The 24,838-nt window shown below is 47.4% G+C and overlaps 10 protein-coding genes across 10 annotated transcripts; 4 read left to right on the top strand and 6 right to left on the bottom strand.

Moving 5' to 3' along the window:
- Positions 1-107: 107 nt before the first annotated feature.
- EYB26_006230 (uncharacterized protein) lies at positions 108-1,252 on the bottom strand (the record flags this gene model as incomplete). The annotated part of the gene is made up of 2 exons (XM_054265506.1): positions 108-300; positions 357-1,252. The coding sequence occupies 2 exons, from the start codon at positions 1,250-1,252 to the stop codon at positions 108-110; spliced, it is 1,089 nt and encodes a 362-aa protein (XP_054121481.1).
- A 379-nt stretch (positions 1,253-1,631) lies between these two features.
- EYB26_006231 (uncharacterized protein) lies at positions 1,632-2,375 on the top strand (the record flags this gene model as incomplete). Its single annotated transcript, XM_054265507.1, has 1 exon — positions 1,632-2,375. One exon carries the CDS (start codon positions 1,632-1,634, stop codon positions 2,373-2,375), a length of 744 nt encoding a protein of 247 aa, XP_054121482.1.
- An 813-nt stretch (positions 2,376-3,188) lies between these two features.
- Positions 3,189-3,665, bottom strand: EYB26_006232 (uncharacterized protein; the record flags this gene model as incomplete). Its single annotated transcript, XM_054265508.1, has 4 exons — positions 3,189-3,242; positions 3,317-3,432; positions 3,531-3,566; positions 3,647-3,665. The coding sequence occupies 4 exons, from the start codon at positions 3,663-3,665 to the stop codon at positions 3,189-3,191; spliced, it is 225 nt and encodes a 74-aa protein (XP_054121483.1).
- A 261-nt stretch (positions 3,666-3,926) lies between these two features.
- EYB26_006233 (uncharacterized protein) lies at positions 3,927-4,837 on the bottom strand (the record flags this gene model as incomplete). The annotated part of the gene is made up of 3 exons (XM_054265509.1): positions 3,927-4,288; positions 4,361-4,746; positions 4,803-4,837. 3 exons carry the CDS (start codon positions 4,835-4,837, stop codon positions 3,927-3,929), a joined length of 783 nt encoding a protein of 260 aa, XP_054121484.1.
- A 359-nt stretch (positions 4,838-5,196) lies between these two features.
- On the bottom strand, positions 5,197-6,981 carry EYB26_006234 (uncharacterized protein; the record flags this gene model as incomplete). Its single annotated transcript, XM_054265510.1, has 4 exons — positions 5,197-6,302; positions 6,360-6,428; positions 6,480-6,605; positions 6,660-6,981. 4 exons carry the CDS (start codon positions 6,979-6,981, stop codon positions 5,197-5,199), a joined length of 1,623 nt encoding a protein of 540 aa, XP_054121485.1.
- Positions 6,982-7,547: 566 nt separating this feature from the next.
- On the bottom strand, positions 7,548-9,119 carry EYB26_006235 (uncharacterized protein; the record flags this gene model as incomplete). Its single annotated transcript, XM_054265511.1, has 1 exon — positions 7,548-7,859. One exon carries the CDS (start codon positions 7,857-7,859, stop codon positions 7,548-7,550), a length of 312 nt encoding a protein of 103 aa, XP_054121486.1.
- Positions 9,120-9,800: 681 nt separating this feature from the next.
- Positions 9,801-11,248, bottom strand: EYB26_006236 (uncharacterized protein; the record flags this gene model as incomplete). Its single annotated transcript, XM_054265512.1, has 3 exons — positions 9,801-10,870; positions 10,946-11,079; positions 11,142-11,248. The coding sequence occupies 3 exons, from the start codon at positions 11,246-11,248 to the stop codon at positions 9,801-9,803; spliced, it is 1,311 nt and encodes a 436-aa protein (XP_054121487.1).
- Positions 11,249-15,070: 3,822 nt separating this feature from the next.
- Positions 15,071-16,120, top strand: EYB26_006237 (uncharacterized protein; the record flags this gene model as incomplete). The annotated part of the gene is made up of 1 exon (XM_054265513.1): positions 15,071-16,120. The coding sequence occupies one exon, from the start codon at positions 15,071-15,073 to the stop codon at positions 16,118-16,120; it is 1,050 nt and encodes a 349-aa protein (XP_054121488.1).
- Positions 16,121-18,590: 2,470 nt separating this feature from the next.
- On the top strand, positions 18,591-20,540 carry EYB26_006238 (uncharacterized protein; the record flags this gene model as incomplete). The annotated part of the gene is made up of 8 exons (XM_054265514.1): positions 18,591-18,638; positions 18,714-19,022; positions 19,085-19,248; positions 19,317-19,496; positions 19,556-19,867; positions 19,925-19,938; positions 20,010-20,028; positions 20,255-20,540. 8 exons carry the CDS (start codon positions 18,591-18,593, stop codon positions 20,538-20,540), a joined length of 1,332 nt encoding a protein of 443 aa, XP_054121489.1.
- Positions 20,541-22,116: 1,576 nt separating this feature from the next.
- Positions 22,117-24,525, top strand: EYB26_006239 (uncharacterized protein; the record flags this gene model as incomplete). Its single annotated transcript, XM_054265515.1, has 5 exons — positions 22,117-22,585; positions 22,761-23,342; positions 23,398-24,191; positions 24,253-24,314; positions 24,366-24,525. 5 exons carry the CDS (start codon positions 22,117-22,119, stop codon positions 24,523-24,525), a joined length of 2,067 nt encoding a protein of 688 aa, XP_054121490.1.
- Between the last annotated feature and the right edge of the window lie 313 nt (positions 24,526-24,838).

The following is a 24,838-nucleotide window of genomic DNA, read 5'->3' on the forward strand; positions in this document are numbered from 1 at the left end:
GGAATTGGCAGTAGTTTGCTGCCTCATGTCGGGATACCAAGTGTATTTAATAACCATCTGGCATAGAAACATAATATGTCATTAATCATCACTCTACTTATCTACAACTAACCCATCAGTTGCAACTGATCATCGGGCGGCCATCGCACCTGCGCAAAACTCAGGCACCGCTTTATACTCTGTAAATATTTCCGCGTAACTTCATCCGACATGATATGGGCTTTGTTGTCGCTTTCGTGCAATTTTTCTCGCGCCGAACGTTCGTGGATACCCACCATGGTCACACCGATTGGCCACGCTCTGTAATTAATTAGTATTGAAAAATATCTTGAGAGGATCATAGGGCAAGGACGTACGCTTTTCCAATACTAAGTCTCAAATACCCATCATTCGCATCAACATATTTTCTCTCCTGTGCACAATGCACAATCTCAACAATGGCTTCCAGAACCGTATGGTCGATATCCCCGGTCTCGAATTTCTTGAATAATGGTCGCATATTATCCCTACTTTGCACCATGGCATTGAACGCCTGCCGACCGGCAAAGCTCTCCTTAACAGATGTGTCTCGTTTAGCAAGCGCAATTGCCCATTCTTCCAATAGCATTGTGAAATAAGATGCGAGTTGCCTGAATAGGAATTTTCTAGCTTCTTCGTCGATATCCTTGGGGATTTTGGCGGGTATCTTCATGTCTTTCTCAGGTACTAATTCCAGCGTAGTCGGGATAGGGCCCTTGGAGAGTTGTGGCGTGAGTGAACGTTGGACCAGCTTTCGATAGCGCTTGAGTCGAGCTTTGTGTGTCTCTGCGAATAAAGTGACCGGCTCATTTAGCTCTCTTAATTTCTTGATCAACTCTTCATCATCGACATCCTCCTCTTCCGGCACCGGCGTGCCCTCCTCGCTTGCCCGTGGTGGTAGCTCCGGTAAACCCAACCTCTTTCTCCTCTGTCGCTCAGCGGCCTCCTCTTCAGCTTCTCTTTTTTTGCGCGACTCCTCCGCTAATCTGCGCTTCTTTTCTTCTCGTTCCCGTTTCCGCTCCATCTCATCTTCTTCATGTTTGCGTTTGAGGGCCGCTTTTTCTTCTCGTTCTCGTTGTAGTTTCTCCTGTTCGGCGTTGTAGGCTGCGATGCGCGCTGCCTCAATGTCGGCTCGGCGCTGGTATTTGCTACTGCTGCTGCTTTCTTTTTTCTCTTTTGTGTCGCTTGGTTTGGCCTTGGAGATTTCCTTGGCCATGAGTGATGCGAAATCCATGGTGAGAGACGCCGCCACCGGCTTGCGGATGGTTTAGACAACGAAGTCGGGTCGAGGGAAAGTATGAAAGTGGGTGTTTTATAGTTTGATGTTGCCAGCTAGCTTTCGTTGTTGGTTATTGTTGTTGTCGTGATAAAATAGAGGTCACAAAGGTAGGCCGACTAAAAGCTTTGGCGGAGACGGAACGAAGATCTTCTGGAAAGTCCCCACCCTGCAGCTCCCTTCTTACATACCTTACCTAGCTACCTCTCGACACTACATCAAACCTGACACCACGGTTCACTGCTCAGATAAAACTTGTCGCGTGCAGTTTAAATTACTTGAAAGCTACCAACTGATCGAATATCTTTCCTGCTGCGTTAAAGCCAGCGGAACAGACATGACAATCAACAGAGAAACCACGGTCCCCTTCCACCTCAAACTGTTCTTTCGCCAAAACGCCTACCACGCCCTCACGGACTTTCCAATCCCTACACCCACGGGGCCCAACAGTTCAAGGGAGCTCCCTCCACATCTAGAAATCTACACATGGCAGTCATGCTCGTTACGTGAGCTGTCTAGTCTGCTAGCTGGCGCGTTACCATCACAACTGCCTGATCCTCAAGCCGGGACCAGGCTATGTTTCAGACTCATATACCCCGACACACGCGGCGCGGCGACGGAGGGACGAGGACGATATCTTTCGAAAGACATCGGTAGCGTAATACTCGGACGATCATCAGAGAAAAACGGACACGACGAGCAACGAACCAATGGCGCGCGACGACCGTTCACGGAGAAAGATAGCTCCAGTCAAGACGAAGGAGACAAGACGCTAGCCGATGCGCGGTTCGTGATTGGCGATTATGTGGATGTTGCGATTCTACCTCCGCTCGATGATGGGAGTGTTGCGCCACCGGTGCAGGGTGGCAGAGGGCCCCTTGGAGGACCTATTGGGGGTGGAATGAGGGCGTTTAGAGCGCCGCGTGAGAATGGAGGTGGCGGAGGGAGGCGGGGTCCTGGGGGAGGGGGGATGGGACGGGGACCACCAGGGAATGGGTTGCCTAGTGGGGATTGGAAGAGAGGTGAAAGATTACCAGAGGAACGTGGTGGTGGATGGGGGAGGCGCAGAGGTCCGTATTAGATGAATACTGTCTATGCTGACTGCAAGTTCCATGGCCTGGCGTCGCCAGCCTACAAAAGTGCTCTATTTTCAAGATAGTCGATATCAAATCGTGCTATCTGGTCAATTGTTTGCTCAAAAGATATGATTCAACGAGATACGGCCTATCAAATATCTTTCCTGGATCAGTTAATCGAAACCTCCTCGAAGATCGCATCAGCAAGGACAATGAAAAACCTACCGAGACCCATGAAGGATCCTTGAATTGTTTCACTAAAGTTGTTTGGATGGGCAAAACGACTCTTTTTCATCGTCGCCTTCAAACGCTATCTGTAACAGCTAGCCTAAAGCCGAGGGGAAGTTGGGGAACCCAACTCCGAATGCAGAGGAAGAGCAATCCTGATCGTCCCACATCATGTATACTGTACTATATGATTCTATTTATGCCGACATGCTTACATGTACCATAGCTGCAGGTACTACTACCGTACTACTAATTCAATGAAATCAAGTCCAAGAATAACCCACTTCTGTAACACATACCCTACCCATTCGAAGCAAAAATCCCTAACGTAGTCTACGTAGAGCACATGAACTGATTTTTGTCAACTTTTGTTCCCTTTTCATAGTATATACAGGTACAAATTGCGAAGTATCTCAAAACCTCACACGTCTAAAACGGAAATTTCGAAAGCGCGACGCTCTCAGGAACAAAAGAAACGAGCCAATTGCGATTGAATCGTACTGCGACGTTCAGAGGAATTCACCGCGAGAAAGATTTTCGCGAAGGCTCACTCAGAATAGTGAACGAAATCACACACAAACTCATCTCCTCTACCACTCAGCGATAGTATCACCTCGTCTCTTTCCGCGTAAGTCATATTTTCCCTTCATAGCCCCGCCAGTCAGTCCACCACCCATTAAAAAGTATCCTATCCATCTCAAGAAGCGGGATCACTCACATCAGTGCTGTAGGCAACATAGCCGATAATGCTAGGCACAATGCCGACGTAGAGCAGAGTCAACCAGGCGTTTCGCGGGGTCCATTTGAAGTATTTGTAGCGGTTTGCGTTGAGTTCTGTTACAGCCAAGTTCAGCGTTTATTCATTTCCTTCCCATCAAGAATTCTTCAGGAGGCAAAGGTGTTGCGGAGCGGATACCCGAGGAGAGAATTACCGTAGTACTTCTGCAGAGCAGGGTCGAGGATGAGAGCTGTAAGCACGAAGAGTTAGCGGTGGTTCGCAATATAGCTGGTTGGCTTATTTGGACGGAATGCTAGGCATATATCGTACATTTGTTTGGACCAGCCATTGTGAGAGGTCTCAATGGATGACTGGATTGAAGATGTTCGTGGTGATGTCGAGGTTGCGTGCGGATGTTGAAGGGTGGATGAGGTGAGGTTATGCCAAGACCATCTACGCTAATCCATACACGGTATAGCCCACATTATCATCATAAGACTCAGTTTCATGAACTAACTCATTTACTCTGATACTATCTATCGTACATGAACAGTCTTCTCAAATCACTTGATGCTTTACACATGGTATATACAGAAGAAGGGGGAAAAAACTACAAGGAAGCAACAAACTTCCCATCCACCTCCTCAATCTTCTTCACCGCTCTCTGATACCCATCATCGTTCTTCAACCTCTCCGCAAACGCCACAATCTCAGGATAACTCTCCTTCGTAATCAATCCTCTGCCCGTGGCCGCAATAATGGGGAAACTCATTAGGATATCAGCCGCATTAAACTTTGCACCGCACAACCCTCCCCGTTGCCCGTCGCTCGTTCCAGGAGCAGATTTGAGTTGACCTTCCAGGAACGGAAAGTGGACTGCGAATTGTTTGTCAAGCCAATTCATCTGAATGTTGTCCGCCACTAGACGGGGGATCGGTTTGAGGAAGAATGGGATTGGGACGTTGCGAATGTCTGTTTCCAACCACCGCCGTCAGCTTTTAGCCATTTCAACAGGCCATTTACAAAAGTCGTGGTGTGACGTACTATCAAGAATCAACCCCGTAACCATCTGCGGCATCAAACTCCCCTCCACATAATGCATATAAAATCTATACCTCAACCACTCCTCCATCTCCAAATTCTTGGCTGCATCTTCCTCCGACGCATACTTGCGCGGAACAAGTCCCTTCTCCTCTCCGCCGAAATGGTTGAGTAAATACTCCACAATGGCCCCGGATTCAGCAAGCACCAAGGGTTGGGCGTACTCGGGCCTTTCTACGGTGACGATGGGCGACTTGCCTAGGGGATGAATAGCCTTGAGCTCGGGGGGTGCGCGCATGTCCTTGCTGCGTTTGAAGGTTTTGAGGACGTAGGGGATGGAGAGGGCTTCAAGGATCCAGAGGATTGAGTGAGCGCGGGACTGCTCTAGCCTGTGATCTAATCAGTCTGTGTAGGCATGCATGCGTGGGGTAGGTGTGGTAACTACCAGTAGAGAGTGACTTTGATATCGGATGAAGCCATTTTGTCTCTTTTTTTTTCGGTTCGAATAACTACCCAGGTAACATCTCCCGGGTAGTTAGTAGTTTTGAAACCAGGGGATATCTTATATGTCTATCGAGAATCAATCTAGACGAGCCAGCTTAATAACCAGGAACTATAGCGGCAATGCCAACAGAACGGCCATGTTTCATATGTAGTTAGCAGATCTCGCAGGGTTTGTCATCAATAGCTGTGTTCCGTGGAGCAACTTAAGCCACTTCGGGGACCTGCCGAGGTCCAACAATTCATGCAAAGATCTGATAAGATATGATAGTTATTCAAGATCGTGATGATATTGTGACGGTTAAAAATTGTTGATTGTCACCTATGATGATGATAAACTATCCTAAAAATCCTCTCTTCCGATTCCGCGCTCTCTGATTCGTAAATACCTCCAGCTTAACAGCCGTAAATATAATCTCAAGCCGACTGCTGAACCCATCGGGTTGAACCCGTAACCGCCATTGCCCATTATGTACCATCCATCGCCCTTGCGGCGGACTGCCACTAGGACCATTTTCTTCCTCCCGTTTCCGTTTCACGGGTGGTCCAGCAGATATCCCGTTGCTAGGAGTTGTAGCGCTGCTGCATTTCTCCAGGTTGAAGCCCGTGGAGCCACCAGGTTTGACGTAGTAGCATTCGCCGTCAATCGTGATATCCGCATCTGATCCGAGATGGACTTTTGGTCGATCTTCGCTGAGCGGTGAACGGCCTGGACTAGCGGTTGTATTTCTCGACCCGCCACCGGCCATCATCATCATCAAGCCCAGTGGCGCTTTGTTGGGTAGATTCAGTTTGTTGGCAATCACTTGCACAAGACTGCTCACACGGGCCTTTGTCAGGCCACGGAATTCGGCGCGCATTGATTCCAGATCAATCACTGTGCCTTGGCCTCCGATTTCAACTATCAATTCGCATGGCTTATCGTCCACGAATGGTCGCGCATAATATACCCAGCCGGAGGAGGTAGATCCGTCAACGAGCGATCCGTCAGCTACAAACTGAACACCAGATTGACGGATATCTTCTAGCCGGATGACGATCTCGCTGCAATCCCGTTCAGGATTGTAACTGATTTCATGAGGAATGAGTTTCTGCTCCACGCCACGCAGATGGAGATATCGACAGTCGCGAAGGAGTTCGGCTCGGTGGCTTTCGCTCTTGATATCCACCGGATACCCTCTTAGAATGTGTATTAACTGCGCAAAAACTTCCGCTGATCGATTCGGGACACTAGGAGGGATGATCGAAGGGGGTCGCAATAGGCCCGTTTTCTCTAGTCCCGGTAGCATCAAAGGAGGGGCTGAAAAATGAATATTGAATCCGAGCGTGAAGAAATTCGGTGAGTCCCCGGGTGCCGAGAAGATGTCTTTGGGTACTCTAAAATCTCGTTCGCCGATTTGGAAGAAGACGTCGGATTCGAAGAGCTGTCCGATGAGTCGGGGTACTATGACCGGGTCAGATTGAAAAACTTGCTAAACAAGTTGTCCTGTTGAAAACGTACAACTGTAAAACTGCGCATCAAGATATAGTCTCACGAATTCTTCGCCGGTTCGTGGCTGGACATGGTATCCTGTAGAGACATCAGTACGCTACAACCACAAAATACGATGACATCACCAACCTTGCAAATGCCTACAAATCTCGCGAAAGATCACCGGATCCCGGTCAATATAAAGTGTGCGAATGGTTCCATTCTGATCTGTTTGTTGAAGTTGCTCTTCAAAAAAAGAGGAAAAGTATGACGGTGCTCTAGGCTTCTCAGTCCAATAGTTTAAATTCGCACGTGGAATTTACGACTGACCGTCAGAGGCAATTGAAGCTCCCGATAACCGAAATAGCTCCGATCCTAATTGTATTGAAAACACCTTCTCTGGTGGAAGGTTGCATTTCTGTGTTCCGGCTTCGAGTGGTTTGTTTGCGTTTGAAGGTGAAGATTGTCTTAGAATTCCATGCGAAACTGTGAGGTCGGACTCGGCCCGATTCTTGAGAGTCGGTGCATTACTCTTCTCATGAAGCCCTGTCTTTGGATCGACGTCGGGAATTTTGTCGAATGTTTGCGGTGTGCTGTTGTTGGTAGGCGTGGGCGGTGTTGCTTGTTGAGCTTGATTGTTGGATTGCGGCATAGCTGTTGCGCTTCGCTCCAGTCGGAGCGAGATTGTATTGCTTTCTATCGCAAGGAGGTATTGCTGGAGATTTTCTTGCAATATTCTCTTTTCTCTTTCTTTTTTAACAAAGACGGGAGTTGCGAGCTTGTATCTTACGTGCGCTGGACCAGAGTTGCTGCCAATGTCTTCTGGTCAGACAAGTCGAACAAGTCGAATGTAGTCCAGAGTGAGGACGTACAGGCCCGAACAGAATATGATCACCGATAAATTACACAACCGTACCTATTCTGTAATTACGCTGCTGATGTCGCGCATTCGGGCTGTATTATTGGCCAGATGGCAAATCTTGCTGTTTCTGATACGTATCGTCAATTTGTCATCTTAGATTCGGCAACTTAAAGCTACTAGTAACTTAACGACGTACTCTGATAGGAGTTAACTAGCGACGCTAACAACTACACGACAAGAACCACGGAATCCCGACATCCTGAACTTTGCATTAATCCTTGTTCACGTACAACAAGACTCTCCTACTGGAGACTAATCGCATATTCAGCTGACATCGCGTCGGTTGCGGCCGCCAATCAGACAGACACGTTCTCGAGCTCAACCGCCTTTTCCTGCTTTGCCGCATCAACAATCTTCTCGTTTATCGTTCTGGCTTCGGCTCTTTCGGCCAATTCCTTCTTGATGTTTTCCATGAATGCCGGGTCTGTCGAGTCCTTTACCACCCTCCATATACCAGGCCTCTGTCCGTCGCGGTTAGCAAACAACAGATCAACAGCCTCCAACGGCAACTTGCTGGTCTCCGGGAAACAGAAATACACCACTGGAATCGTGACGAAGTTGATGACTGCAAAGACGATATAGCTTTTGTATCCGATGTTGGTGATCATAGGCGGCGTGATCTCAACAACAAGGAAAGTGAACAGCCACTGCGAGATGACGGCAATGGCACCACCACGCAGGCGCAGCCTCAACGGCAGAAGCTCACTGGGGTAGATCCACATGTTCGATTGCCAGCCCAGAGTGAAGAAACTTTGGAACAGATACAAGACAACAGCGGCGCCGTAACCTAATCCTTGTGTACCGATGCCGACAAAAATAGCCGAAAGCATCATACATGTGCCCATTCCCAAACTGCCGATCATGAACAGCTTTCGTCTTCCGACACGGTCAATGGCGAACCATGGAATGATACTGCTCAGAAAATAAAACACTTGCAATCCACCAGAGACGAGCATAGCATTATACCGGCTCATGCCGATCGAGTTCTGAAACACATATGGGCCAAGCGAAGACATGACATTTACACCAGACAATTGTTGAAAGAAATTCGCCGCGAAGCCGATAGCCACTCGAGTAGAACCGCTGATACCGCCATCTTTGAATGTATCGCTCCATGAGCCGACTTCTTCAGCTTCAATGGCAAGAGCATACTGGATCTGGCCGAGTTCCTCGACGACTTCATCGGCATCCATATGCTGACCGCGAAGCGCAGCCAAGACATATTTTGCACGATCCATTTGTCCCGCTGCAGCAAGCCAACGCGGCGACTCTGGAAGGAAAGGTATGAACACGAAGAGGATCAGGCAAAACACGCATTGAAATGCACACGGGACGCGCCATTGCACTGAGCCAGCGTGGAAGGACATTCCGTAGTCCAACCAGTTTGCAATAATCAACCCCATAATCAGATTGGACAATTGCATAGCCATCATGCGACCTCGTGACTTGGGCGTCGTGCATTCCGACAACCAGATGGGAATGACAGTGGTCATTATACCCAATCCGAAGCCTGACACAAGCCGTCCTACCAAGAACTGCGCCAAACCAAACGAACTTGCCTGCAAAATTGCGCCAATAGACACAATGACTGCTCCGACAAAGTTGTTTGGCTTACGGCCTCCGCAGCGATCACCGACCATGAACTGGTACAAAGCGCCAAACATACATCCGACTTCATAGGACGATACGAGAAAGCCGAGTAGAGATGCATTAGGGTTGCCGAATAGGTCTAGGAATTCGGGAGATGTGGTAAGTCCACCCATGTAGCCGAGATCGAAGCCAAAGAGGAAGAAGCCTATCGAACAGCAGAGGGTGACGGCGTAGAGGAGGGATTGGCCCTTGAGGCCAAGGTATTGTGGTTGATCCATTTTGACCGTCTATCTCATGCGTCAAACTAAAGCAAGCAAGAACTTTCGAAATAATGACTACAGAAGGTAAGATGAGACATGCCGAGGCACTCCTTATATAGACAGACCTCTAGCCAGCCATTCAAGAAAATGGTGCTATCCCCATCCAACCCCACGATTCCCCAAGAGGAAGGCAACGTCGCGTCGTATGTACTCCATTTACCCGGCTTAATCCTAAGTCGGAGAGCTCGGCGCATAAAAAAAAAAAAATTCGGTCTGGTTACAGATTAGCCAGATTTACAAGGCTGGCATTCTATTCGCTAGTTTTCTTGTACCTGTGGGCAAAATCGCAAAAAACCTCGGATAACTCGTTCTTGGATACTATCGGTCGGAGCATGTCCGAGAGGTACTCGGAGTCGGGCCTATCGCCGTGGAGTGGCTAACGGGATGCCGGGGGGTAACTGCGGAGATATATAAATAGAGAGAGGTACAACCTCTGAAGGTACCTAGGTAACTTACGTATAACGGATATAGAGAAACGCAGGTACTGCGTAGTATATACTCAGTAGTACATAGTGTGGCCTAGTATTCCAGGTTCCATTCAGAATGGGCAAGCGAGCTTTATTAGTGATTACTCCTAAGAAAATTCAATCACAGTGTACAGAACATGCAGCCTAGATCAAAAGTCATAAGTTACCAGCTTCATCCCTCCACCTCAACCGCTCTAGAAGGCCTAACCTTCAACCCGCCCTTTTCATACATCTCATCCAGTACAGCCATCTGATCCATACTGGACTGATGCTCAACCCACACGCCTGTTCCCTTTCTGCCTTTAACACGGTTCACAAACTCTTCCAATTGATATCTATACGTGGACCAGGACGCGCCGCCCTGACGGCCATCGGATTTGTCGGGCCAGTCATATGCTTTGATCGTATTCTTCTGCGTCCACGATTTCACCGTTGTTGTTCCATCGCGCTTGATAGAATGTTTGTCCTCCACGACGATGCTGTGGTATACCACGGGACCGATATGGTTGTACAAGGTCACCATGCGTTGAACGTAATGCTTCTCCCCATCTCCAAGCTTGGTCTGCTTCCCCTCCTCCTCCTCTCCGCTAACCTCCTTCTCCTCAAGTTCAGCAATGCATTTCGCCCATTCCAGCTTCGGTACCTTCATGCCCAAAAAAGTACCGGTCAACGCAAAATCAGAACCTATCCTCCCCACAGCGCCAGTCTTGGACTTGAACGTCGCCGTCACCGCTTCATCAATCTGCTCCAAATCCTCAACTTCATTTTCCGGATGCTCGGATTTCGATAGCGTTCTAAACGTCACACTTTCAACTTTTGGCCTTGAATCACCCAATATCTGCCGAATCTGCGACACACAATACGTCGCAAGATCCATATTACAACCCCCCGACAACGCGTACCGGAAGCGGATATCATCCTTCCCAAAATAACCCCTGGGGGTAGAAAAATAACTAGCCGCACTTTTCACGGGTCCCGCTAAGGGATCATTGTGGATAAGTTGCATGAACGTCTGCCACGTAGGATGGAAGGGATAATGGAACGCTTCCAATAAGACAGGAGCATTGGGTGCTGTGACGACTGGATGCTCGAATAGTTTCTTCGCTTCAGCGCCATTGGAGGTGCTGGGCTTTTCGAGCAGGACGTGCTTTCCAGCTGCGATGGCGCGGATTGCCCATTCGTAGTGGTGCGAATTGGGTAAAGGGATGTAGATGCAGTCGATGGATGGGTCATTTAGGACGTCTTTTGGCTGTTGTCAGTTTTCCGCCAACTACGTAGTCAATACCCGCAAGGGGGGCGGGGCTATGCGAAACGAACCTTGATAGCTATCATGAACACCCTCGATGCCGTGCTTTTTGGCATATTCCTCGGCTCTCGCGTGGTCTCGCGCTGCGACACATGCGATGATGACTTCCGGATGTGTTTTTGCCGGACGGAGGAGTGACATTGGCCTTTTGTTATTCCATGATCAGCTTCTGCTTCGTTTTGCTGGGACTTTGGGTGAAGAACGTACGCAATATCGGATGCTCCCAACAACCCGAATCGCAAGGCATTATCAGTCTTGGGAACTTCGGGTGGAGAGATGAAGCTCTCGTAAATGCGACGGAACATGCCGAACATTTTTTTTCTTTCTTTCTTTCTTTCTGCTTACTGTCTTTGATGTCTCGAAAGCGCATATATCATGCGACGAAGTCGTCGAAGTGAAATTGCCGAAACCCGAGGATTTTGGTGAGTTCCTCAGGGTACCGGTACGTCTTTTGGAATGTATATGACGACAACAGACGTGGTAAATACGGTAAACTTTGACGGCTGAACTATCTAGGTAAACTTTGACGGTATACCGATCCGTACCAGGCCCATCAGGATTGCGACTGAAGTCGTACATCGAGATAGATAAAGCCCTACACAACTCATGGCTGCCTAGTTGTCTCGTCGCATTCCCCCACCCCCTGACCGGGGGTAGGATAACACCACCAACCACGAATAGAATCGATTCTGAAATCGAGTCAGTATCATGTTTGATGGGTACCCAAGCACTTCGAGTCTTAGACCATTTCATCGGTAGGGCTTGCAGGAACATGCTTGTGATTGCTCTTGAGTCCTTAACCAAAGTCAGCCCTACAGCCTCCACCGAACAGACAAACACGTTGAGCATTTTCTTGGCTTGAGCGAGTAGTTATGTACTATGTATTAACTAGTCCCTTAAATGAATAGCGTTCCTAAACCGAGACAATGGTAACTATGTAGCCACAATACCACATCTTGGAGTTATTTATTGAAAATCCGCCTCATATGACACCTCACATTGCTAACAAACCCGCAATATTGCATTTCAGTAACTAACTAGATCCATCTTAGCCAAACCTAGATACCTACCTATTCAGAGTAAGATCTTGAACGCAAAACCAGTCAAACTGAATATACATGTGAGGACCTGTGCTGGACAAGAAACATATCAACGGATGACGGTGAGGATAGGATCTTGGGAATACATGTAATAGACTAGGCGAAGAGTTGACATATTATATGTACAGGCGGGTAATATCTATAGCCCTAGGTATAGACTCTAAAAATCTAGGTTTTACCGTATCGATCAGCGGCGTTCTAGGTTTGTCTATAAATCACTCTAGTGGCAACCGACTTCATATTATTATTGTTTTGATTTTTCTGATTCGTCTATCTTCCAATAAACAAATTTTTATTCATATAGTTCTATTTTTGCATGTTGCCACCAGATCACGTGTAGCTATATACTCACATACTTCAACTGTCCCTAGGGTATCCGATTTCCTGTTTCGGCGCTCTTTCACTCGACAATGAGATTATTTTATCACCCGATAATAACTGAGCCTAGTTACTAGTTCTGTATGGTTCAATTAATATCTATGGAATAGGAGGCCTTACTCGTATCGTCCATGCTTCTCTATCTCAAGGCTCCTATGACCTCACATCGTCGATGGTAAGAGCACGCTTCAGGGTCCAGAATACGGTAGTTGCCAGATCTCACACGCGAGAAATGCCGAAAACAAAGGTTTATTTACACGGTAGATAGTCAGACACAATAACTCGGCAATAAACCTGGGGAATGCATGCGCATTTAAAATCTACCCATGTACGAGTATGGGTCGTACATTAGCCTCATTTGAGGCACGAGAGCTCTAGCCGCATGGCAAGGCCAGCCTCCGAGCCCTCTCTACAGCTTCCATGACTCATGTTTTGGCACAGGGCTGTATGTCGCAGGTGGCAAGCGTGGTAGTTTGAGATTCAGCCCCAGCAATGTTGGCTACTGCCAGGGGAAAGTCCGGAAATTCTCTAGCATGGACTCAATTGCCGCTCTTCCTTTACCTATGCTATTCTCTCTAAGTGAACATGTTCCCATTGTCAATTCTCCGGGCAAAAGGAGTATGGCTCTTTAAGCATGGAAACTTGAGTCATGGCACTATTCCGAAGCTCGAGTGAGCCCAGCCCTTGGGGGAGATTTCAAAGGGACAATTGTCAGATACTGACCGAAGACTGTTGGTAAAGAAAGATATCCCAGGAGATAGAAGATCAAGACCTTCAAGTTTACTTATACGGCCTGATGCATACAATAAACCCACCATCATACATAGTTTACTCAAATACATTTTCCATACATCCATACATAAGCCACACGGCTGCATGTACGCCCATTGTAAACTCCATAAACAAATAAATCCTCGTCATCTTACTTATTTTTGTCTACTATTGCCTATTAAGCTCCTGATCTCCAGCACCGGAACACGCTTCCTCGTTACACGAGATCTGCCCTTGTCCGCCGATCCCGAAACAATAGGGTTTCTCAACTCCAACGAGACTTGGGGGGCATATCGTCGCCAAGAATGGAGGAAATCCAGGGAAAAAGCAAGCAACACAAGGAGCACGAACTGGAAACGCACAAAATCGAAGATCATAAGTGGGTAGCCCCAAAGGTTATTTTTTTTTTTTTTTTCGTTTCCCCTACATTATCGTCAGGATTAAAAAAATCCGGATTTCGTCGGTCATGCCCGTTTACCATACACGGACAAGGCTCGTCTCGGTCTGGACTGGAAATCTACGGGTCTATTTCCCTTTGTCCCCATTGGGAAACTTGGGGTGTTTATCGTCAGGTACGAATGATCGTTTTGCATACAGAGTCTAATGATGATCATCGATGTATGAATGGTTCGTTCTTAATCCGAACTGCTGCAATTACGAAATCGACCGAGTTAGTATCGAACGTTTTGACCACTTCTTGTTGGGCAGATATCTAAACCCTAACGATGGCTTGAAACTATGTAGTTCGTCGACTAGCCTGGAACTACGACTATGACGACAATGGGAATACTCTCATTATTCAGTTAACCTTGATTTGTGTATTTTCTTTTTTGCTTCCGATTCATTCCTTCACAATGAACAAGGCTGCGACGAACTGTACGGTAGGTAGTTGTTCTCCCCCCGTCTGCGGTGTCTCTGTCTATCTTCACGATTAATTGCTCCTAAAACAGACCAAGCGGTGATCAATTGCCATCGAACGAGCTTCTTCAGGTTGATATTTGGAATATATTCAAGTCAATCTTCTTTCAACTTGAGACGTATCTAGTGGTATTCCGTCCCTACGTCTCTTTGTCTTCATATTTTCTTTTTGCGCCACACCCCCAGCTTTGACCAAGATGACGATCTGATGGTCTAGAATTATATATGCACCTAGTGGTTATGTACAGGTCCCATTTTTTCGGCTATCCATGATGATTGCCTGCACACGGTTGACTCATTATTTGTATATGATGCCAGAGCATGAACCCTAAAGGTCACGATTATACTTCGTTCCGACATTTCCGATTGATCGCCTCGTCCCAAATAATAGAGATTTAAAGAGATGATCTGTGGCGATTATAGAAAAGAAGCAGTTTGAGTTTGATGTACTATCTTCGACTCAAACAGTTTCTCCGGGTTATATGAAGCTCCCTCCTGGTAACCAGTCGGAAATGACGCAAGAGCACGAGTGTGAAGTGGAGCGAAAAATCCCAGTATCCTGGATCGTCGAGTGGTTCTGTTGTTATCTTGTCTTCCTCTTTCGATCATGTAGGGTCATAGTACCGTTGTTCATCTCGTAGGGGGAATGCTCTGCTCAGTATATATATAGCCTTCCTGTTCTCCTGTTGATGCGAGTGTAGAAGTGCTCAACGCTCCGTATATACATAACACCGGGTTCGCTCCTTGACCTTCTATCCTTAGATATATATCTATTATAATTCAAGTCATTCCTTCTTTGATCTGATGACAGTCTTGAAACCTCGACATACATCGGACAATAAATGAGCCAGCTCCATATATGCTTCCTTGAACACACACTCTCTCCCCCTCTCTCTATATATATATCTTTCTTTATCATCGTCAGACATTACGAAACCTTTCCACACAAAACAACCGATATTCTCCGAAATGTCCCAGACTATGAGCCCATTGTCCCACCTTCAGTCATCGCAAATGGAGTCTCAATCCTTACGAATAGAGCCCCAAAGCATCGACTATGATATCCTCAGCTCGCCGGTACCGCGGCCATATCAACTGTTCACTGTGTGGTATGAGCCTCAGCACAAAATGCCAAAAGTGCCAACAGCACATGATGTTGTTCGCTTTCTTCATATTATCTATCTCTTCTTTTACTCGGACATTACGACCGTCATGATTCCTTGTATGACATTCGGCATTTTGGGAGCAATCACAAACTCGACTCTAACGTTTGAGCCCGTTGGTGTTCTCGATCTGATCTACAACTCCTCGCAGGCGTTACTATGGCTCTGGGGAGTTTTGATGGTCTTTGATATCAACAATCAGAACTCTCCCGAGTCCATCGAAGAGGATCGTTTGAACAAACCCTCACGTCCTATTGCTTCCGGACGAATCAGTCCTGCTGCTGCCTCCAACCTCCTCTATGTGATGATCGCCGTGACTCTGTTCATCAGCTATGTCAACGGAGTAATACCCGAGACCCTGGCCCTTTTTGTCCTATACTGGCTATACGACAACCAAGGTGGCAACGAGGATTGGTTCATGCGCAATCTCCTAGCTGCTGGCGGCTATATCTTTTATGCGCTTGGAAGTCTAGCCATCGTCTCCAGTCATTCCGAAACAAGGGCCGCCAAACTATGGATGATCATCTTTGGCCTTGTCATCTTGACCACCATCCATGCCCAGGATTTTCGTGACATGGATGGCGACCAGCTCAAGGGCCGGACCACGCTGCCGCTCATAATGGGCTCGAAAACAGGCCGGATGACACTGGCGGCCAGTTTAATGTTTTGGTCCATCTTCTGCCCTTACTATCTTAACTTGTCTCATTATGCCTATTATCTTACTACTGGGTTTGGTGGGATGACCGGGTTGCGGTTTATCCTGAAAACGGACAATGCGTCCGACAAGAAATCCTTTCATTTATATTGTTTATGGGTAGCAGCTATGTTGCAGCTCCCTGCCATGGCTCTCGCTTGAGGCTAAGAGCTCTCTGATCGATCCTTTTTCTTTTTCTTCTTCTCTCTTTTCCTTCACAAAAAGTTTCTCCCTTCGATTTATTCCTCTTTCTTTTCTTCTTCTCTGCCATTTCAATTTTACGCACAAAGATTTTAGGAGCGATCCGTCACCATACATACTACTTTAACTTTTTCTTTTTCTTTTTCAGCGCCTTTTTCTTTTTCAGATTCTTCTTATTATTACTTTATCTATAGCCCCTGAGGTATATACCTACGTTGGTTCTTGTGTCTCTTTTGGTTGAAATTGAGTTGGTTTGTATATATACAACAGAATGGAATACAGTTAAATGTGATATTTGACAATACCCAGGAACAACGTCATGCCAATCTGTAATAGTGAGTTACCTAGGTATACCTAGGTAGTATTGAATATGCTCTGATCTATCCTTGCCCCTTTTGAACCAATCAAGATCAGGCATTGCCCTGCATAGACTAGGGTTTCTTAGGTGTGAGGCCCCCGGGGATTGGCCGGATAAGCTCAAATTCGGCGTGTACTGGTTAAAGAACTCGTGGGAACTTGTGATCAATGAAGTTGCAAGCTCATTGTCAATGCACGAAGGGCACAACATTATTGTAAGTTACTTGCAAATCCTATGATGCCGGCAGAAAAGTAGGTTGCGCAGAAGATCTTCAAGTTCTCGCCTTTTTAATATTACATGACTACATGTACCTCGCGGTAATGAATTCAGTCCAAGTGGTAACCGGGGAACAGCATGCCCACCTAGATGATGCAGTAGTGCACATCAAAGCCACCAATACGTAGACAAGCCCACCGTTGCCTATTCGTCGGTCATTTTGCTATCATCCACTTCCATACTCTAATTTATGTATGGTGATTGATTAGTAGGTAGATATGCAGCCTGCAGCCTTGGGCATAAAGCACAGATGCGAATTTTTTTTTTTTTTATTCACTCGGAGCCAATGGGAATTCTACAGTTGGCGAATTCTCCTCATGTTTTTTGTTGGCGACTGGGGTATAAAAAACAAAGGTAATGTGCAATGGAGCTTACGCCTTGGTCGGCTCGAACTTCATTCCAGCCTTGAGTTTGCATATATGTAGCTTATTCCAGAATGTAGCCCAATGCTGAACGCTGGATTGCTGACTGATGGATACAACTTTACATACACACACCACGAGCACGCCTAAGTTGCCTTGTAGACCCTGGATACCACCAATGGTGTTTCAATCTCCGGAAATGACAGACACCCTAATGACCTTGCTGAGCTGTGTAATAAATCTTCAGTAGTAGAATCTTCAGCAAACGGGTTAACCAAAATATAAGGGGCCAACGTCTCTAGTGTCGATCAACGAAGATCATCCGCGCACAGCTCTAGCTCCAAACTTCCTTGATATCTTTGTACTCGTCCAAATGTACTTTGTGGATCAGTTATGGTTGGGGGTTTGGTGACACAGCGACGATGTGTCGATTTCACCTTTTCATTTTGTCGAAACATTTTTTCTATATTCTGAGATTATTACGGTGCTCGAACCGCTTGGTGAATATGATATAGGTATAATACTAGCAGACCCTACCTCAAACGGCTCATGCATGCATATACCCGACATGCGCGCATTTTCGACCTCAGCAGCCAAGCTTTAGCCTTTCGTGGGGAAGAATGATACCTACCTAGATATCGACTGTTAGAGTAGAAACACCGAAGCCTCTGCCCGTAAGATTCTATACTGCCGGGCACTTTGACCTTCGGAAGTTTGCATGTTTGCATTATTGAGACTTTTTGACGAGCTTATATCTAGGCAATTGATATGAAGAACTTTAGGTCGGGCACAATATCATATAGAGTAGTAAGTAGGTCCTACCAAACAACCATCCAATCTGAAAGTAGATGCTGCTGATGATGTATGGGATAACAAAATTGGTGACAAACGCCCAGATAACGTTCCAGGATGCACCCAAAGGCTGCGTCTTTTCGCGGACTGCAGAGTTGGGATTTCGGCTCCGAGAAGATACAGAATAGATGTTCCTCCCCCTCCCATCTAAGCAGAAAAGTCAGTGCCTACCTAGGTAATGTCTAGGATCCGTTGTTCGCGGCTGGGGTTGCTCACACTGTAAGAAATGGAGTATACCATGAACGAAGCTACAATCATTGGACCTCAGCGTACTATATAAGTTAGGATGGTAATCTCATGCTCGGAATAGCTCCAATGCATTTATTTTTCTTCTGGGGTAGTCTGGGGTTTCCGAGCGAATTGCATGATCGAGTTTTTAGGTCTCGCATTTCGATTGGGCTCTGACTCTCAAGATTTACCATGCAGCTTAAATGAACATTCATCTACTACAAGAAGTGAACAAACTATCTCGCATCATCGCCCATAAAGAAAGAAAAACGGGCTGTCTCGCGAAGTGTTCATTCATCTTTCTCCCACGATAGTTCAGTGGATTAGGGTTCATCACGATTGATTGCCGGCCAAGATGTCCGCCAAACGTCCCAATTTCCTCTTCATTCTTGCCGATGACCTGGTACAAAATATAGTCCCGAGAAAAAAAACATACACCGTCACAAATCCCCTTGCTGACTTTCATGCTTCGTGGTAGGGGTTCTCTGATATCGGCTGCTACGGCGCCGAAATCCAAACACCCAACATCGATCGACTGGCCGCCGAGGGTGTTCGCATGCTCAATCACCATGCAGCTGCAGCCTGCTCTCCAACGCGCGCAATGCTTATGAGCGGAACCGGTGCGCACCTTGGAGGGTTAGGGGTCTTGATTGAATACAAGATGAGCGAAAAGGGAGCTAAGCGGTATTCTGGCAAGGCAGGTTATGAGGGTTTCTTAAATGAGGATGTAGCGATGCTGCCGGAAATACTTGAAGATTACGGATATTATACAGCCATGTCTGGAAAGGTTGGTTTCTTCAGAAAGTAAACAGGGTTGTTCAAAGCTAAGTCGTGGGTAGTGGCATTTAGGGCTACGCTCTTCACAAGGACCATGGGCGCGCGGCTTTCAAAAGGCATTTGACCATGATGCCGGGGTGTTGCAATAATTATGATTATGGCTGGGAGCCGACTCAGGAACGATTTCCAGTGGGAGGCCGGCTATTACATGCTGAGGAAGGCAAAAAAGTCGACATGTAAGTCAAACTAAAACAGACCTCTCTATCCATTATTGATGTATCGCTAACCGGCATTCATTAGACAGAACACCTAACAAATCTGAAGACCCAAACGGGTTCTACTCTACTACCGACTACTATACCAATCGGCTCATTCAGTATTTTGCAGGCCGATCCGAAGATGAGCAGTCAAAGCCATTTTTTGCGTTCTTGCCCTACACAGCTCCACATTGGCCTTTACAGTGTTCCAAAGCTCAGCGTGACAAGTCAGCTTCTTCCTATGTATCGATCAACAGTACAAGAAGCTAACAACGGTTCTACATAGATACAAAGGCGTATACGACGATAGTCCGTACGCCCTACGTGAGCGCCGTCTAAAGAAACTGGTGGACATGGGCATCATAGACCAGTCCGTCATTCCTCACGAAGTTGAGACTACAACGCAAGGAGTTGGTGAATGGGATCAATTCACGCCGGAAGAGAAGAAGTTCTCGAGTGCCGCAATGGAGGCATATGCAGGCATGGTTGATTCCATAGACGTCAATGTCGGGAGGATCGTGGATTACTTGAAAAGAACTGGAGAGTACGACAACACCTTTATCGTGTTTATCAGTGATAACGGAGCTGAGGGTGCAGCGTAAGTAACTATGAACTAGCTCCGCTGTGTTTGAATCCTGGCTAACCGAGATCATAGGATGGAAGCAATTCGTAAGTGGCTGGTTTACTTTCATGATATACTACGGATTATAGGCAGCTGACGAGAGTCTTTTGAAACCAAGGCGAGGACATATCTTTAAGGTAGCCGCCAGCTGATGACACCACCTCACATACTCCGGTACCTTCTGCTTGCTCATCATTACGACCTGAATCGTAATCACTTTTCGTCTGCATGGCTACTAAGAGCTACTTGTACTAGGTGAGATGGGAAGAACTTCTCGATGAAACGTATTCGTCACCTAATTATTTTCCTAGGATGATGCAAATGATGTCTCTACAAACACTCGACAGTACACATCAAAATCAGAGACCTGCTCAGTCCAGACTCTCACGACTTCCGGTGGGCCAAGCTAGAGGGTCTTCGCCGCGCTCCTTGGATAGTCGCCAATGCAGCGCACGACGAGGCTTTACTTGAGGATAAGTCTGGAGGAGTAGATACTGCAGTGACTCGAGATGGTTATGATTCCCGTGCCCCTTCGCCTTCTCGAGAACAATCCTCTTTCATATGCTTCGAATACGAAGTGGCCGGTCGAGAATCCCAATACGATTACCGACACCGACACAGGACCATCGAATATTCCACTCGAAGCTGACGAGAGTAATTATGGGGATGCGCTGGCTCAAGGCTCGCAATCGTGGAGCACATTCAACGAACTGGAGATTGCCGAGGGCACTCTTATTCCTTGAGATCTGTTTTGGCCGTTGGACGAGTTTCGGGATTGCTAAATCCAGGATGCTCCCAGTCTACCTAGTTCTTTGGCGGTATCGTCGTCTTATTCCTTAAGGGCAGGACACTACTATTAACTTAGTTGCTTGTTAGGGCTAAGGCGTGTAAATGTAGCACTAGGGTTAGGGTTATTCTTGTTCTCGGAATCATCGCCGAATCATCGCAAATACCTTGTTTACCCAAGTTGGTCCTTCACAAAGCACGAATAGCAGCAGCGAACGGGGCATAAGCCAGCAGCAGTCGGTATCATGAGAATAGTTGTATCAGATAACCAGGTAACACAAAAAGTTCAACGAGGTGCATTAGTCGAACCACCACCTTGGCAACACATGATGGCCCTGAAGTATTACCATCTTCTTGCAGCTATTTATCTGCTCACATTCATCAACAATACACTCTCATTGGATCCTTTCCGATTCTAAGGGCAGCTTCTACATAGTAATGACAAGGGAGCCGAGACCAATGATACTACAGCGTAGAATGGAGGTGTGAGAATGCGGTGTACAATTGTTCCCTTTTTCCCCCTTCTATTCATCTCGTCAGTCCTAGTATCGAATAGAGAGATCCACCATCGATGCGCTACCGTCTACGTACATGGTACTAGTTATAGAGTTAGTTTAGTTACAGAGTAATCGCGCTGAAAACCCTTGGGAGAGTCTCGACCAGCCCAATTATTTATTAACTATTGAAAAGGAGTCGTAGGATGGTCTTGCCATGCCCAGGCCCTAGTCCCATTCCAAGCCTCCTTACCCCGCGAGCCAAGATGGCCATGGAGGCAGGGAGGCGAAGTCCGCTGGGGATAGCATGATTTAAGTATTTCGGTAGGGAGGGCTTGCATTCAATCTGTTTCTTTAATCTGGACGTGCCGACAAAAGTGCTGTGGGTTGTGTTTACACAGGTTTATTGTGGTTGCAGTTGCACAGTTCAAGCCGCCTCCTCCCCCTTGGTCCTGCCAAAGAAGCTTCTTTTTGAGCTGTGGTTGCACATTGTTGAACCTAGACAGCTGTCTGTAGAAGGAGTAGGTGCTGTCTCTTTATGCTTTTCTCTTTTGGAACTTACTGACTGCGGTTCTATCCTTAGTCGGACGTGCAGGCTGTTTACTCGCCACGACGACGACGACGATACTCGTAGCACATTCGGGAATCATCGACACGACCCTACCTGGGTATAATATAGGCCGGCCTCACTGTCCGGAGCCTAGGGTTAATCAATACGCCGGCAACTTTCTCGTGATCATCGCCACAGGATCGATCCCTCTAGCGATTCTGTCCATTACCATTATCTAGGTGTCCGCTTGCGGCTAAGTAGGCTTCTCCGGCGTTGGTGGCCACTAATCCAAGCCAATCGTTGGGCCTCGACCTGGTGAGACACAGGACTTAGACGGCATCCCCCGCACCCCGGATTTTCCTTCTCTTCTTTTTTTTTTCCCTTCGTCTTTCATCATGTTCGGCAAAGACCAGAGACCACTCAGAATGTCCCTCGAACAGACCCTGGAGCAAGAGCGAAAGGAGCTTCTGCGCAATCTCGATGGGCTAAAGAGCCCAAAGGCTCCCCGCTCAGACAACTCCAGTCGCCGCGGCAAGAATCTCAGTCTGCTCAGAAGCAGTACTGGTAGACAGGAGAAGACCGAAGGTGGCCGCCGCGCCTCAGTCAGCAGCCCACTTGCCAGCTCATCGCCATGGACCAACACCTTACTCTCAGAATGGGACGACGGCATCTACGAGCCCAGCGACGATGCAAATGAGGCCGAACCCGAGCGACGGTCGTCGGACAGCGTGACACAGCTAAAGCGCGAGAAGGAGAAGAAGCAGAAAGCGCTGAAGGATCGAGAGGTCGACATCGATGCGGGCTTTTTGTTTGGGATGCAACCGAGTGTTCCCCACATCGTCCTTCCGCAGAGACACGGCAGCAGTAAGTCTTTGATTCATCTCAGATATGTATACATATATCTCTCTCTCTCTCTCTCTCTCTCTCTCTCTTCAGACGATCAATAATTCAATTGAAGATTGAAGATTGAATTGATTGTTTGACGTGGTCGAAACAACGTCTGGAAGCACGCTGACACATGATTGTGCATCTCGTATAGCCCCCGCCGCCTTCGAACAACTGTCCCCGCGCTACCGCACTCCGTCTCAGTCCCAACCTCAATTGCAGTCGACTTCCACATCGAGCGCTGCACCAACACTACAATCGCGTCGTCTTTCGTCTAAGAAAAACAGCCTATCGGGCCTCGACCAAGGACTGCCCGTCAACATGGACAACGATGCGCTCGACTCCGTCTCCGAAGCCAGTGCGTCACCCACACTCTCCAAAGCCTCGCTCAATCTCAATGCAGACTCGGACCGAAGCGGACGTCTCGCCAAAGACAGGACAGAAAGCGCAGATGAGAATTCGGATTCTGCCGAAAGCAGCGACGATGCAGATGATTCGAGTTCCGAAGAGGAGGATGTTTATGACATTCGCAAAGGACCGGTCGGCCCTCGAGGGCGAAGCAAATCGCCTCGTGGAAGGAGCAAGACAAAACCAGAGCTTTCACCAGGAGAATCACCTGCTCGCTCACCGGCACCACCCGGTGGTTGGAGTGGGAAGAGAGGACCTGGTCCGCTTCCACCAGGTAGTCCTAGAGTAGGCGGTGCACTGAGTTTATTCAATGAGTTAAATGAAGAGCGTACGTTGCGTTTCGGAACCTGGGTGAATTATTCAGTATGCTAATAATTGAACAGAAGAATTAAATGGCCCTATCGTGACGCATCGACGAGCCAACGGACGCCGGACGGTGTTGTCGCCAGGACCTAGAAAATCCCGCGTCCATCCACACACCAGCTTCGACCACAATGGATCCGGACTCAATACACCAGTCGGGTCCGACGAGGAAGCGGATTTGTCAGATATCAAACAAGCCCAAAACCTCAGTATTCATTTATCATCCGTCGACACAACCATTCCCGACCGAGCGATCCGAACCATCATCAGAGGCGATTTCCCCCGTCTGCAGCAGGAAGCAGAAGAAGGATTGCGACGACAACGAAAGTACCTTGTTGCGACGGATCTTAGCGAGGAGTCCGTATATGCGCTTGAATGGACCATTGGCACAATTCTTCGCGACGGTGACACATTATTCGCAGTCTACGCCGTAGCCGACGAGAATGCATCGGGCGTCGATCTTAACACCGGCGTTCAAATTGGCGACGGCGCAACGGTCATCAAACATACAACCGATATCGTGGGGAAACAAACCGAAAAGACGGCCCAGAGATATCAGACTTCTTCGTCAGCTACTACAAGTCTACTTCCGAATGCTCTCGCGGCTTATTTCGGCGGTACGGATAGCAAGGTCAACTCGCGGACCAACTCAGTCGATTCGCGAGCATTGTCACGGGCTGAGCAGGAACGTATGCGTGCTGTCGAGGATATATCGAATACTTGTGTGCGATTGCTGAGGAAGACGATGCTGCAAGTGCGTGTTGCGGTGGAGGTGATTCATTGCAAGAGTCCGAAACACCTGCTCACGGAGGCTGTAAACCCCCCCCCCTCCTCGCTTCCCTTTAAATCCTAAGGCTTCAACTAACGGTATACAGATTGATGGTCTTGAACCAACCCTCGTGGTCCTCGGATCCCGCGGCCGCAGCGCTCTCAAAGGGTACGCCCTCCCCCTAACCCCTTCTTTCATATCCTACTAACACCCGGAAAGAGTATTACTAGGCTCCTTCTCAAACTACCTTGTCACAAAATCCTCCGTCCCGGTAATGGTAGCCCGCAAGAAGCTCAAGAAACATACCAAGCATGCTCGAATCCGACTATCAAACAATCTCACCACTCCTAGAGGGTTGGCTGGCGCGAAGATTGATTAAATCTTTCCTATTCTCTCTTCCTATTGCATCCTCCACTCATATCTTTTTTTTTGTCTCGGTTTCATCTATTCGATATACATATTTTGCGTGGAGTTTTTCTATTCTTTTCCCCAGATGGTTTTTTTTTTCCATCATGAACCTCAATGTTCGGCGTTGTGAATGATTATTTCTATGAATGGGTGGCAGGCATTAAACGATAACCCTTTTATGATCATCCTGGTTTTTGTATTGTGGGAATTTTATGATATCCTGATATTAATTCGAAACATCTTTACTCAAAGTATACTTCGAGTGTACAAGTATGCACTCAAAA

This window comes from Talaromyces marneffei, chromosome 4, assembly GCF_009556855.1.
Source record: "Talaromyces marneffei chromosome 4, complete sequence".
NCBI classification, from domain to species: Eukaryota; Fungi; Ascomycota; class Eurotiomycetes; order Eurotiales; family Trichocomaceae; genus Talaromyces; species Talaromyces marneffei.